We start from the raw sequence: 15,933 nt of genomic DNA on the forward strand, positions 1-15,933 counted from the left end.
AGAAGCAAGGAAGAGACTTCATGGGGACAAAATGAGGGAATACTGGAAAAATAGGAAAACAACAACAAAGGAATAATAGGAAATGAAGTTGTTAATGTGATCCTAGTTGATCAATATGATTGTAAAATAATAATAATAATAATAATAATAATAATAAAGATAACAATAAAAGACCCCGTGGAGGCCCGGGAAAAGAATAGGCCTCTGGTATGTTCTGCCAGTCGTAAAAGGCGACGAAAAGAACAAACCACTAATAGGGCTAACCCCCCTTTTAGTGTGATTAGTTGGTTCAGGACAGAACTAATGAAGCCTCGGACAAGCGCTGTCATGGTCGGGGACGACGCTTGAACCCTATGCCCGTCCACAATGGTAACGACACTGCTAGACACACGGAAAATGATTTAAATCCAAATAGAGGTGTTTTGCAGGATATGCTTCCTGCAACCACTCTAGAAGGAAAACAAAGACAGGTGATGAGATAGTCAGATGAAGTTAACCGACACCTCATGTTCTGTTATTACCAAGCAACAAACTTAGGAACCAACACAACTTGATACAGATCACAAGTATACACAACATTTATTACCAGATACCCAGAATTAAAAATTTTTAACAGAAAAACGACTAGCTGATCAGATCCGTGCAATAATAAAAAATAACAGGATACCCAAGTCAGAATAAGAAAACATCAAACAACAAGTACAACAAATACTGGAACAAAATAATGTGCAATCAGAAGAAGAAGAAAATACAATAATGGACTCAAACAACCCAGAGCAAACAAACCAAGAACAACACGCATCAATTAAACAATCAGAGGAAAACGAAATCTTAAGACAGCCACCAGAACAAGCACAAATAGAACACGAAGTGACACACACGTTAGATATAGAAGAAAAATTTCAGCTGACATATATAGAATACAAAGACACAAATACAGACATTAGGCCATTCTTGCATAGACCACCAAATAACCCACAAGTCGAAACAACAATAACAACTATCAACACAATCATACATAACAAAATAAATGAAAATACAACTATGGAAGAGTTACAACTACTGGTTTATATAGGAGCACTCACAACACTAAATATACACACTAGGCAGAGATCAGAAACAACCAACACACAGAAGAAACCCACAAAACCAGCATGGCAACACAGGCTACAGATCAGAATAGAAAAACTGAGAAAAGACATCGGAAAGCTAACACAATTTATAAGAAATGAAATATCAGACAAAAAACGAAAAAGGTTAGGTAAAATATCACAACAAGAAGCGATAGAGCAATTAGATGAAAAGAAGCAAAAATTACAAGCATTGGCCAAACGACTTAGAAATTACAAAAAAAGTGAAAATAGAAGGAAACAAAACCAAACACCAACACAAACCAAAAGAGATTTTACCAGACAATAGATAACACACACATTAAAATAGACAATCCACCAAACATAACAGACATGGAACCCTTCTGGAGCAACATATGGTCAAACCCGGTACAACATAACAGACATGCACGGTGGATACAAGCAGAAACATACACATACAAGATGATACCACAAATGCCTGCAGTGATAATTTTGCAACATGAAGCCACCCGAGCAATTAATTCTATGCACAATTGGAAAGCCCCTGGAAAAGATAAAATAGCAAATTTCTGGCTAAAGAAGTTCACCTCAACACATTCACATCTAACTAAATAATTTAACATATACCTAAAAACAAAGATGATGTGACTTACCAAATGAAAGTGCTGGCAGGTCGACAGACACACAAACTAACACAAACATACACACAAAATTCAAGCTTTCGCAACAAACTGTTGCCTCATCAGGAAAGAGGGAAGGAGAGGGAAAGACGAAAGGATGTGGGTTTTAAGGGAGAGGGTAAGGAGTCATTCCAGTCCCGGGAGCGGAAAGACTTACCTTAGGGGGAAAAAAGGACGGGTATACACTCGCACACACACACATATCCATCCACACATATCATCCACAAATAATTTAACAGTTACATTGCAGACCCATAAACATTCCCTGATACACTTACACATGGAATAACTTATCTGAAACCTAAAGATCAAGCAGACACAGCAAACCCAGCAAAATATTGCCCCATAACATACCTACCAACAATATACAAAATATTAACTTCAGTCATTACACAGAAATTAATAACGCATACAACACAGAACAAAATTATAAGTTAAGAACAAAAAGGCTGTTGTAAAGGAGCACGAGGATGTAAAGAGCAACTGATAATAGATGCAGAGGTGACATATCAAGCTAAAACTAAACAAAGGTCACTACACTACGCATACATTGATTACCAAAAAGCTTTTGATAGTGTACCCCACTCATGGTTACTACAAATATTGGAAATATACAAAGTAGATCCTAAATTGATACAGTTCCTAAACATAGTAATGAAAAATTGGAAAACTACACTTAATATCCAAACAAATTCAAATAATATCACATCACAGCCAATACAGATTAAGCGTGGAATATACCAAGGAGACTCATTAAGTCCTTTCTGGTTCTGCCTTGCTCTGAACCCACTATCCAACATGCTAAACAATACAAATTATGGATACAATATTACTGGAACATACCAACACAAAATCACGCATTTGCTATACATGGATGATCTAAAACTACTGGCAGCAACAAATCAACAACTCAACCAATTACTTAAGATAACAGAAGTATTCAGCAATGATATAAATATGGCTTTTGTAACAGACAAATGTAAGAAAAATAGCATAGTCAAGGGAAAACACACTAAACAAGGAGATTACTTATTGGGTAGCCACAGCGACTGCATAGAAGCGATGGAAAAAACAGATGCCTATAAATATCTAGGATACAGACAAAAAATAGGAATAGATAATACAAATATTAAAGAAGAACTAAAAGAAAAATATAGACAAAGACTATCAAAAATACTGAAAACAGAATTGACAGCAAGAAACAAGACAAAAGCTATAAATACTTATGCTATACCAATATTGACCTACTCATTTGGAGTAGTGAAATGGAGTAACACACACCTAGAAGCACTCAATACACTTATACAGTCACAATGCCACAAATATAGAATACATCACATACATTCAGCAACAGAAAGATTTACATTAAGCAGAAAGGAAGGAGGAAGGGGATTTATCGACATAAAAAACCTACAGTCTTCCCTCTCCTTCCCTCTTTCCTGATGAAGCAACCGTTGGTTGCGAAAGCTTGAATTTTGTGTGTATGTTTGTGTTTGTTTGTGTGTCTATCAACATGCCAGCACTTTCGTTTGGTAAGTCACATCATCTTTGTTTTTAGATATATTTTTCCCATGTGGAATGTTTCCCTCTATTATATTCTACATTATGGACAGGTAGACAACTTAAGAAAATTCTTTATAGAACGAGCAGAAACTAGCAAAATACACAAAGCAATCACTCATATAAATACATCGGCTACACCATTGCAATTTCATAACCACTTCTACAACCTTTTAGATCACATAACATCAACAGATACAAAGAAAGTAAATTGGAAAAAGAAAACACTACATGGCAAGCACCCATATCATCTAACACAGCCGCACATCGATCAGGACGCAACCAACACATGGATAAGAAAAGGCAATATATACATTGAGACGGAAGGATTCATGATTGCAATACAGGATCACACAATAAACACCAGATATTACAGCAAGCATATTATTAAAGATCCCAATACCACAACAGATAAATGCAGACTTTGCAAACAACAAATAGAAACAGTAGACCACATCACAAGCGGATGTACAGTACTAGCAAATACAGAATACCCCAGAAGTCATGACAATGTAGCAAAAATAATACATCAACAACTTGCCATACAACATAAACTAATAAAACAACACGTTCCCACATACAAGTATGCACCACAAAATGTACTGGAGAATGATGAATACAAATTATACTGGAACAGAACCATTATAACAGATAAAACAACACCACATAACAAACCTGACATCATACTCACCAATAAAAAGAAGAAATTAACACAACTAATCGAAATATCCATACCCAATACAACAAATATACAGAAGAAAACAGGAGAAAAAATTGAAAAATACATCCAACTGGCTGAGCAAGTCAAGGACATGCGACATCAGGATAAAGTTGACGTTATACCAATTATACTATCAACTACAGGAGTCATACCACTCAATATCCACCAGTACATCAACGCAATACAGCTACATCCAAACGCATATATACAACTACAGAAATCTGTAATTATTGATACATGTTCAATTACCCGAAAGTTCCTAAATGCAATGTAACATATACCGTACAGTTAAAAGGAAGTCACGCTTGATTAAGATCCGCATCACTTTCCATTTTTAGCCAGACATAATGTCTGAGAAAGGAAAGAAATAGTAATAATATTGGTGACATCTAACTTTACTTTTTTTATGAACTACTAGAATCAATAGAATTCTGGAATACAGAAAATGTTGCTGGACAGAAACTTTGAAAAATACAGAGACATTACTTTTCTTCTGAATGCGATGCCCCTCATTTACATGAATAGACACTGTATTGTTAATCCTGGTAAATTATATGAAATTATTAATCAGTGAGTTAATTACTTAATGCTGTGTGGCATACTGTACAGAAAAATTAAGATAACAAAAGTATGTAATTGAAGTCAAATGGTACTTGTCCAGAACTTCAGGTTTAATTATTGCAGAAGAGAATTTTTAAGTATTTTAAAATATGTTACAGGAGGGTTGGAATGCTTAACTTTTGATTTTACTTATTGGCCCACAAAGTTTATACATCTCAAACTGCAATGCTAACTTCAGTTTACTTCAACTTCCAATTAACAGCGCCCTAATGAAAACTGACAACAGAAATGTAATAAGAACACTTGAAAAAATAAACTGAATAATAAATTTAAGTGACATTAAGACTAAATAGGACTCTGAGACCTTTTTTAGATAAGTACTATGTGTGAACAGACAAATAATACTGGAAATGAGTTATTTTTGGGAGTAGAAAACCATACCAGATGTGAAGCTCCACCAGCTTTGTTATACGGTGAGTTCATGGCTATATGTGGGATGCTACACATTCTGAAATTTCTGTTTGTGGCTTATGTTAATAGTTGTAGATACTGTGCACACAGCAAACAGTTGTTGTGAAGGTGTAGGATGCCTTTACGCAGAAGTCTTTTGTACTGTGTGAAAATGACTTCCTCTATGTAAAGATGATACTACTTCTTGGCCTAATACAACTGACGCCTCCATTCTGCCTTATGCTTTCCCATGATGATTCACCCAAATTTTACTACTTGTGGTAAGATGCGCCAGATAGTTCTATCTTTAAGCATTATACTGTGCCAAAATAGATGTGGACATCTGCACATACATCATCTTGTGATAATCACAGGGCAGGCTAAGGAACCAATTGGCACACCAACTGTGGTATCTGAAAACCTTAACAATTACGTAGGTGAATTCAGTGCCCGTGTTCAGTTCCTTGTCAAAAGGCAAAACTAAGGAAATAAACTAATTCTCGTAGAGCATGATCCTAGATTTAATCAGAAACAGAGTGCACAGATGCTAATAGAGCAATTAGCCAGTGATTGTTGTACTTTGCTTTTTAAGCAGATACATCCACTTGTAACAATTTCTGCCACATCTTGCACCACAGGAAGCCAATCTAATGAAGTTTCCCAGTCCATCAAGCAAAGGAGACCAATAATATCAGTGGTTTCAAAATTGTGACTAAATGTCATGTTCTGCAGAGGAGCTGTGATGAAATATAATGGAGCCTGGACAACACTGTACACTGTAGGTCCAGAGCAAGGACACTGAAACTGTGGCCGAAATGTCTGTTTTATGCAGTGTCAGTTATTTTACAATATGACAAGGCATCATACCCAGAAAAATGTGAGGGCTTGCTGAAAAGTAATGCCTTAAACTGTTTTATTCTGATCTCAATACTAGTTGAAGTATTACATGACATGCATATTACTCATTCAACTTTTCTGCTTCGCTAATGCAAGTCGCAACCCTCTGTTGCTAGAGCAATGGTCACTGAAGTTATTTGTTCATGAGCCAGTACTGACAAGGTAGTGTGACATCTCAGGCCACATATGTACTTCTTGTATTAATTGGTAATCTACATATATTAGTACATTATGAGTCCCCACTGACTGGGTATAGTGAGGGCACAGTAAGTTGGCTGCCAGAACACAAGTACTGATCATTAAGTGAGCACCATGCTGAACAGTTCTTGTGGACTGCTATGTTGAGAGATAAATATGTAGATGTAATAAAGATGTAGAATGTTAATAAAGTTTTATTTAATAAGCAGTTATGTTAGCTGACTCTGGCTGCAAAATTGTACATGACTGTATTGCTGTTATATTGTTTTGACTGACTTATTGTGCACTCAAAGTCATCTGTTGGCTGATGTTGATGCCTTCCCAAAGGTCATATCCTTCCTTCACAAGCATGCAAGGCTTTGGCTCTTCACTTAGAGCAATACTGCAAATTTGTTATTACATTCTGAAACAGTCTTGTATGAAATGGTAGTACAAACCCAAGAATAAAAATGAATTAAATTAAGTAGCTTTTAAATACTTGCTCAACATCATTATAAGTTGTGCGAAGGATTTGTACAGCACATAATCTACTGACAATGGTGGGCTTATTTTTACAGCTGCTGAAAGGCCGACATATGATGGTGCGTGTGGGAGGAGGCTGGGACACATTGGACCACTTTCTACTGCGCCACGACCCCTGCCAGGTGAAGGTAGTCAGCCGTGACTCTCCTTACCTGCACATCACAGCCAAATACCGGAGCAACAGCCACGCATCTCGCTAACAGGCACTCGGTCATTCACATACACAGCTTGTGCACACCAGCGATCCCAGCGTGCCACGTGAGACTTGTCACAGAGACACACTGTCACCATAGCAATGGTAGATGGTCTTCTGGCTGAGTATTGATGAGATACTTGATATTGGAAGTGTAAAGGAAAGCTAACTACCAAATTATTACAGACAAAAGCTGTAATTTAACCCTAATCTGTAGTTTGGATGCAGTCTACAAAACTGAGGTTTCAATAATTCATTATGCCTGTAATACAAATAGATTGTTTACAGAGAAAATGTCTAAACAACAGGCAACCATACAAGAAAAAAATCCATAAACCTAAAATAAAGGTTCACTAAGCATATCTGAAAATGTGTTCCTCAGATATGATTTGAGTAATTATTATTTATCTATAAAAACTGGTATAAGTTTCAAACAGAATTAACAGTTAAGTCAAAACAGCTGGACTACAAAATTTACTGTGCTTCATTCCAGTGTCAGTGAACAGGCAGGCATCTGCAGCATATAAGTCTTGAATTACTATATCTGCAATGGCAATGGACAAGTTAACACTGTCATAACATTAATTTGTTATTAATTAGAAAAATGTTGTTACCTAATATGGGCAACTTCCATAGCCTAATCAGATAATTTTGAGATTCAAGTAGTCACCGCAGCTGCAGAGCATTTGCAGAAATTAATAACTGAATTGGAGCAGGTGTTTAAAGAGGCTTTTCGAAATAATTATTGCCATTTTCCTCATATTGAGAGAGTATTAAATTTATAGCTGAATAATATTTATGGTTATGAAACCACATCTGCCATACTTCAGCATACAAATACAATTAATTATTACATTTGACATATAAATTCAAAAGAACAAAGTATTCTTCTTACACAGGTGCATCACAATTAGTGGCTAAATGTATCTGCATTTCTTAGCTATTTTCCCCTCTGTTGCACTCCGCATAATTTCTATTTTTCACAGGAAATTGAAAAAAAAAAATTAAAAAAAAATTAATCTGGTATCCAACTGCACACTGCAGAATAGTTCATAGCTTTCACTAATTACAGTGATGTACACTAAAAAAATTAAAATACAAAAGCAGTAATTAACAGGTATTTCGAAAACTATTTCACCACTGATCACAAGAAATTGCATGCATTTTCACACCCAGTTGCATGTCAGTCTTCAGAAAAGGCAAGTATTTCCACAGTAATGGTATGTTGCCAATAGAAAAGTAAAAAGTCGCACTCCAACACAAATAAATTGAACAATTGTACCAGACTTATTGATAATGTATTCCAGATGTTTTGTTACAGATATATTGAGACAAGCTGCTTTGAATGTACTAGACCAATGCAGAAGAATGTACACATTCATCACGCGATTTGCTCTGGCATCCGCAGAAACATTCGAAATAAAACTCACTAGTAAACTTGTGGCTTTTTCTGTTGCATGGCAGACATTTAAAGTTTTTTAAATGACCTAAATTACCACTAGCAATTCCAAAACACTACACTGCATTCGGCCCTTTCAATGCACAATAGTATATTTGTAGTCATATTCATAAACTTCAAATATGAAGTTTACTTTCCTAGAAGGCTCTACCATTTAAAAATTTGTTATTTTAGAGAGCACTGACCTCTTTACTTTTTGTCTCTGATACTTTAGCAGAGATGCCCAGGAAATCCCCATGTACAATACAGGATTCAGCAAAGGAATTTTCAAACATCAATCAATCATTCAGTTGAGCTTAAATGAAAAACATTTCATTATGTAAAAGAGTACATTGTAAAAAAAAAATAATAATAATAATAATTATGCATGTAGTTCCAGACACATTTTTGTTTAAGTTGTTACTCCACCTCAACTCTGCAGTAATCTTCCAAAAATCTCTCCTCCCCCACAACATAATTTTTTTGTATCCTGAACATAGCATATGGCAATCAGACATATGAGGTATGAAGAGATGCAACACATCTTAAGATGGGAGATGATTGCCCAAATTAGTTCTGTAACTGTGGCAATCTCATATTGGAATCATACTGGCATTCTGATGTGTACTTTCACCAGATGGAAAAGTGATTTTCATGTGTTATGTGAAACTGTCTACTGTCAGAGAATAATTGTTCATGTTCCTCGCCTATAATACTCCGATACTTACATAGTATGGACAGATCTTTCTTATAACTGCTAACATATTTTCCAGGGTCCAAAACCCAATTTTTTGCTTGTGTACTTAGAAAAAATGCCTAATCAACTAGATTCTCTCACAACCATCACAGTTGTTTGAAACTGCCTTTTAACATCACTTAAAGAGAGGAAATCATAATTATTTATGTCCAAAGTGTAAAGCCAGACTATATTGCCAAAATCAACCAAAATGTCTAAACTTGGAATATTGTTCCTTACTTTGTGAGGTGGGAAGTACACTTTTTTTCCTTATCTGTCTGCTGCTATAAATATGTCAATCCGCACAACACCATGATGTCTTTGAAAATGACATTCACCAGCAGTTGAAGGTTAACATGAATTATGCTTTCCCCCACCAGATTTCTAACCAACTCACCCCACTCCACCCCAGCAAAATTGGTCACTTTTTACTGTTTCATACACTTTCCCTTCCCCTCTCATTGCCAACAACACACTGTCAATCTTTCAGCATCCAAAATACATATCAGCATTGTGGATTCTACCTTTTGTAGAGTGCATGACAGTTATTGAAAGAACCTGCCGTAAGATATAAAAATTAAAATATGCTATTGTATCTACAACTTAGAGTTATTTATGAAAGTCCAGAAAAAACATAAATAACTTCAGAAGTAAAAGTAATGACTCCCCAAATAGTTCAGTGACCAAAACACCCATGAACACGGCTGAAAATTTGTTCCCGAAAAAAGATTACACCAAAAGCTAACTAAGTTTTCAGTTTTGTTTATGTGCTTTTCAGCAACTCAGTGCCGCAACATTTTTGTAAGTTGTTACCTTTACTCCTTAAATTAATTATCTAACGATTTTCTTTCCTGTTGCAAAAATTCAGAAGCAGAACTGTTCCAGGGTTCAAAAAACTGATGATACTTCTTTGAAGAAAATACTCAATTAAAGCCTAAGAAGCCTCCAAATTGGTTCATGAATGAAATGTACAATATTAGCAACTTTATTGTAAAGTCACATCATATTGCAGGCTGCTCTCACAGATTTTTAATTTCAGGGCCATGATAAAAAAAGATCTAAAAGTCCTGATAAAAGAACACTTCAAGCCACAGTTGCAACTGCAATAAACTATAACTGAAGTACAACTACCATATTCAGCTGCAACAACTGTTTACTTTCATCAGTATAACAAGACTACTGTTGAATAAGGAATATAACAGTGTAAAATGACTTTCTCCTCTAAATGGACTTCAATTATTGAATTTGATGAGAATTCCACATTCTCAGCACAAATATATCCAAGATTACATTTATGACTGCTTTGCTTCATTATGAAACTGTCTTGCATATTTTTCTCTGTATTATATACTTTTAACAATTGTGCATTGTTTCACACATACATAGAATGTGAAATGCATATATTAATAAAGTATTTTGGAGAGCAATGTTTTTTGCTTAGTACAATGAATACAGTTACTATTCTTTGTAAAAATTGTATGTATTAAGAAAGTGTGTTGAAACTATTCTTGCGATTGTTTTAATGATAGTCTTTATTAAATGCTTAATGTTTTGTCCAATATAAAAATCTCTTTGACATCTGAAATTGTGTGGCAGCACTAACCTGTAATATTCACAACGTTTCTTCATATCTATTCGTATGTGGTGTGTATGTGTCATATTTCTCTCTATAAATGTGTCAGCAAAGTTATGGAATCTATGAGATCAGAACAATTTCATTTGCCGTATGTTAACAAATAACTTGAAAATTTGGCTTGTATTCAGATGTGCCTACATGAGTGATACTCAGATTACTCAAAATTAGTACAAATTTTCTTCTTAGATGGTAGCCAATAAAAACTATAGTTTATGATAAAAAAAGAAGTTACTGCTACAACGAAGTTGGGTGTATCTTCATGTAATTTGTTCATTTTGCACCATCCTGAGTGCAGTTTTCTGAACTGTAAGCAATAAAATTATCTTAATGCTGCAGTTGACTCAAGGAAATATGCAAGAAAACAAAACTGAAATGCTGTAGTACTGCTCCCTCTTAGGTTCAACATTATTTCATTGAAGCGGTGCTTCAAAGTATCCTGCAGACTGAAGCAAACCAGACAAGGTAAGCACTCAAACAAAAAAGGGAGTTTTACATTCAAAGCTAAATGGAACGAGTGTTAAAGCGAATATTCAGTAAACACCTCCAAGTGTTTGTAGCAACATCTCTCTTTCATTTAGCAATACAGTTATGCAGTACAGTTACCAAAGCATAACTCCTGAGAATGTCCAAGAACATTTTAACATCTTCAGTTACCTTGAAGTTGAATGTACTTATTTACCCGGGTATAAGACAACCCTGATAATAAGACTGTTTTTTCAAGAGGCTTCGTCAGAAAAATTTATTTTTAACATATTCTGACTAAACACAATTACAAAGTACCTCCCTAAAAAGTTAACATTATACTTATTCTGAATTTACGCCATTTATTGACTACATTATGATAATAAATAACTGAAAAATTGTTTACATTAAATTAAAGACTTTTCTTTTCTACTTATTTTGCTTACTACCCGTCATCTGTGGTATCACTATTTTTAATCATCATTCTCACAGCACAGCTGTGAAATTTATATTTTTGTTGTGACACATGTTTAGTGGTTTCTTCCAAATATGTTGTTATTTCTAGGTTGTGGTTACCATCGGACCTGAGAACACAGCTGTTTTTAACCAAATACATACTGGATATTGCTGCTATACTGATATGAGAATGTTCCTGTATCTCTGGCTTTCAAACATATCGCCTGCCCGCCGCTCTCTCCTTGGTTGCGTAGAACCAGCAGTTGACAGATAACCTTTCGTACCAGTCATATGTCGCAGTGAACCTCAACAACACTGCAGCATGAAACAAATAAGTATTTGTCCAATTATAAAGTCAGTTCAAATCCAATTGCAAATGGATTCACACAAACTGGAATGTCAACATGATAGATGTTTCTGAAAAGCCAAAGTATGTGGTATACATTCCCATGGTTGGCAACACGAGGTAATTTGCTACTTGTTTAGTACTCCCCTCCCTACACTCATATAGCTCATCACTGTTCACCCTACAGGCCTTCTGTAGTGCTGTGCTTGAGCAGCCGTGAAACACGGACTGTAATATCTTCTAGGGTGCTAGTCATAAGTAACAACAGCAAGTAATACATAAGTAAAAGATCGCGAATCACTATTCAGTCCAATTCTCAAACTTGTGCTCATGCCCTGCTATCTACTGACTCTCTTGGTACTATCTTCAGTTGCAAGTCTTGCAGCTGTAATTTTGTTATCATGATAATGACTGCAGTCAGTTTCTTATGATTTATTTCATCTTTTGGACATTTCATTCTTGATGAACTTTCCTTCTTATTTCATCTGAATGTCAGCATAATGTTCTAAACCTATTTAAAAGTTGGTAACATTTTTACCCATACATGAACAGTGATCGAATTCCTTATTTGCATCCCACTTAGTAAATCGTTACAGTCCCTCATAATCAAATGAAATATAAATCTAGCAAACTTTTTTGATAGACAGTAAAGTTAATTTACTTCAAAAGCAGCATAATGTTTGTACATTGTGTTCATACAGGTATGAGAACTTTTTTACATCTACATCCTGCAAATCACTGTGAAATGCATGTAAGAGGGTATGTCCCATTGTATCAGTTATAGGGTTCCTTCTTGTTCTATTCACGTATGGAGTGCAGGAAGAATGGTTGTTTGAATGCATCTGTGTGTGCAGTAATTATCCTAATCTTATCCTCGTGATAATTATTGCAAACCTGTTCGAATACAACAAGAGTTTTGTTAAGATGACAGAATTTAGTGCTATTTCCTCCTTTGTTTCACAAAATTTTCAGATTTTAAGCAGAACAATACACTGTTGTAGTGAATAGTTTAGTTTCTCCCATATCCAAGGCATTAGTGCCTTGTGAGTCAAATATCACACGCATGTTCGAGTAACGTTGATACTGTATCAGGCGCTTCGGCGTCATGGGAAATCTCAGGCCTATTCGAAGGTGAGTATAATATGCCCAGCCCTGCTCTTCCAAATTCTTCAAAATAAATCTGTATGTGCCCTTAACAGCCAAAGATTCATCTGTAAATGTAAGATGACCCATATTTATTCTATTAAACAATGTAAAAATATTAACCTTGGCAGCAATAGTTTGAACTGCAAATATAAGATGACACTGTATTTTTTGAATTATGAATTGGGGAACAAAACCTTGTCTTACAATCAGATAAATATGGTAATTACTGGGAAACTTCACATTTCACAGAATAAAACACTGTAAAACTGGGAGTGTGTTTCATGTGAATACTAACTTCACATAAAGGCAAAGGCAATGAGCTCAAAGAGATATGTTTGTACAGTCAACAAGATCACAATTACTGCACTTTATTACCATTTTCAATAGTTACAGTAACTTAAGATCATAATACTGCATCACCACCACCACTACCACCACCACCACCATTTAAGACTGATTATGCCTTTCAGCGTTCAGTCTGGAGCATAGCCCCCTTATACAGTTCCTCCATGATCCCCTATTCAGTGCTAACATTGGTGCCTCTTCTGATGTTAAACCTATTACTTCAAAATCATTCTTAACCGAATCCAGGTACCTTCTCCTCGGTCTGCCCCAACTCCTCCTACCCTCTACTGCTGAATCCATGAGTCTCTTGGGTAACCTTGCTTCTCCCATGCGTGTAACATGACCCCACCATCTAAGCCTGTTTGCCCTGACTGCTACATCTATAGAGTTCATTCCCAGTTTTTCTTTGATTTCCTCATTGTGGACACCCTCCTGCCATTGTTCCCATCTACTAGTACCTGCAATCATCCTAGCTACTTTCATATCCGTAACCTCAACCTTGTTGATAAGGTAACCTGAATCCACCCAGCTTTCGCCCCCATACAACAAAGTTGGTCGAAAGATTGAACGGTGCACAGATAACTTAGTCTTGGTACTGACTTCCTTCTTGCAGAAGAGAGTAGCTCGTAGCTGAGCGCTCACTGCATTAGCTTTGCTACACCTCGCTTCCAGTTCTTTCACTATGTTGCCATCCTGTGAGAATATGCATCCTAAGTACTTGAAACCGTCCACCTGTTCTAACTTTGTTCCTCCTATTTGGCACTCAATCCGTTTATATTTCTTTCCCACTGACATTACTTTCGTTTTGGAGATGCTAATCTTCATACCATAGTCCTCACATTTCTGATCTAGCTCTGAAATATTACTTTGCAAACTTTCAATCGAATCTGCCATCACAACTAAGTCATCCGCATATGCAAGACTGCTTATTTTGTGTTCACATATCTTAATCTCACCCAGCCAGTCTATTGTTTTCAACATATGATCCATAAATAATATGAACAACAGTGGAGACAGGTTGCAGCCTTGTCTTACCCCTGAAACTACTCTGAACCATGAACTCAATTTACTGTCAACTCTAACTGCTGCCTGACTATCCATGTAAAGACCTTTAATTGCTTGCAAAAGTTTGCCTCCTATTCCATAATCTTGTAGAACAGACAATAACTTCCTCCTAGATCTATAAAGCATAGATACAATTCCCTGTTCCACTCATAACACTTCTCCATTATTTGCCGTAAGCTAAAGATCTGGTCCTGACAACCTCTAAGAGGCCTAAACCCACACTGATTTTCATCCAATTGGTCCTCAACTAATACTCGCACTTTCCTTTCAACAATACCTGAGAAGATTTTACCCACAACGCTGATTAAAGAGATACCTCTGCAGCTGTTACAATCTTTTCTGTTTCCATGTTTAAAGATTGGTCTGATTACTGCTTTTGTCCAGTCTGATGGAACCTGTCCCAACTCCCAGGCCATTTCAATTATCCTGTGTAGCCATTTAAGACCTGACATTCCACCGTATTTGATGAGTTCCGACTTAATTTCATCCACCCCAGCCGCTTTATTGCACTGCAATCTATTGACCATTTTTTCCACTTCCTCAAATGTGATCCTATTTCCATCATCATTCCTATCCCATTCTACCTCGAAATCTGAAACATTACTGATCGCATTTTCACCTACATTGAGCAACTCTTCAAAATATTCCCTCCATCTGCCCAAGGCATCCACAGGATTCACCAGCAGTTTTCCTGACCTGTCCAAAATACTTGTAATTTCCTTCTTACCTCCCTTTCGAAGACTGCTAATTTCACTCCAGAATGGTTTCCCAGCAGCTTGACCCATAGTCTCCAACCTGTTTCCAAAGTCTTCCCACGATTTCCTCTTGGATGCTGCAATTATCTGTTTGGCTTTGTTTCTTTCTTCAACATAACTTTCTCTGTCTACCTGGGTTCTGGTATGTAGACATTTTTGATACGCCTTCTTTTTCCTTTTACAGGCTGCCTTGACTGTATCATTCCCCCAAGCTGTTTGCTTCATCCTACTTTTACACACTACTGTTCCAAGACATTCTTTAGCCACTTCTAGTACTGTGTCCCTGTACCTTGTCCATTCCTTTTCCAATGACTGTAATTGACTACATTCAACTAACTGGTACCTTTCTGAGATCGCTGTTATGTACTTGTGCCTGATTTCCTTATCCTGAAGTTTCTCCACTCTTATCCTCCTACATATGGACCTGACCTCCTGCACTTTCGGCCTCACAATCCCAATTTCACTGCAGATTAAATAATGATCAGTGTCATCAAAGAATCCCCTGAATACACGTGTGTCCCTCACAGCCTTCCTGAATTCCTGATCTGTTATTATATAGTCAATGACAGATCTGGTTCCCCTGCCTTCCCAAGTATACCGGTGAATGTTCTTATGTTTAAAAAAGGAGTTTGTGATTACTAAGCCCATACTGGCACAGAAATCCAAGAGTTGTTT

General features: G+C 36.3%; 1 protein-coding gene across 1 annotated transcript in view; it reads left to right on the forward strand.

The window, feature by feature from the left end:
- The window catches only part of LOC126095368 (uncharacterized), a 561,268-nt gene extending 550,341 nt beyond the window's left edge, over window positions 1-10,927 (forward strand). Inside the window, exons 11-12 of the mRNA XM_049910174.1 lie at window positions 6,716-6,808; window positions 10,087-10,927. Of these exons, the coding sequence (XP_049766131.1) occupies window positions 6,716-6,808; window positions 10,087-10,167 (174 nt within the window). The 3' untranslated portion in view covers window positions 10,168-10,927. The remainder of the gene's footprint in view (window positions 1-6,715; window positions 6,809-10,086) is intronic.
- Window positions 10,928-15,933: the final 5,006 nt, after the last annotated feature.

Source organism: Schistocerca cancellata, chromosome 8 (assembly GCF_023864275.1).
Source record: "Schistocerca cancellata isolate TAMUIC-IGC-003103 chromosome 8, iqSchCanc2.1, whole genome shotgun sequence".
Lineage (NCBI taxonomy): Eukaryota > Metazoa > Arthropoda > Insecta > Orthoptera > Acrididae > Schistocerca > Schistocerca cancellata.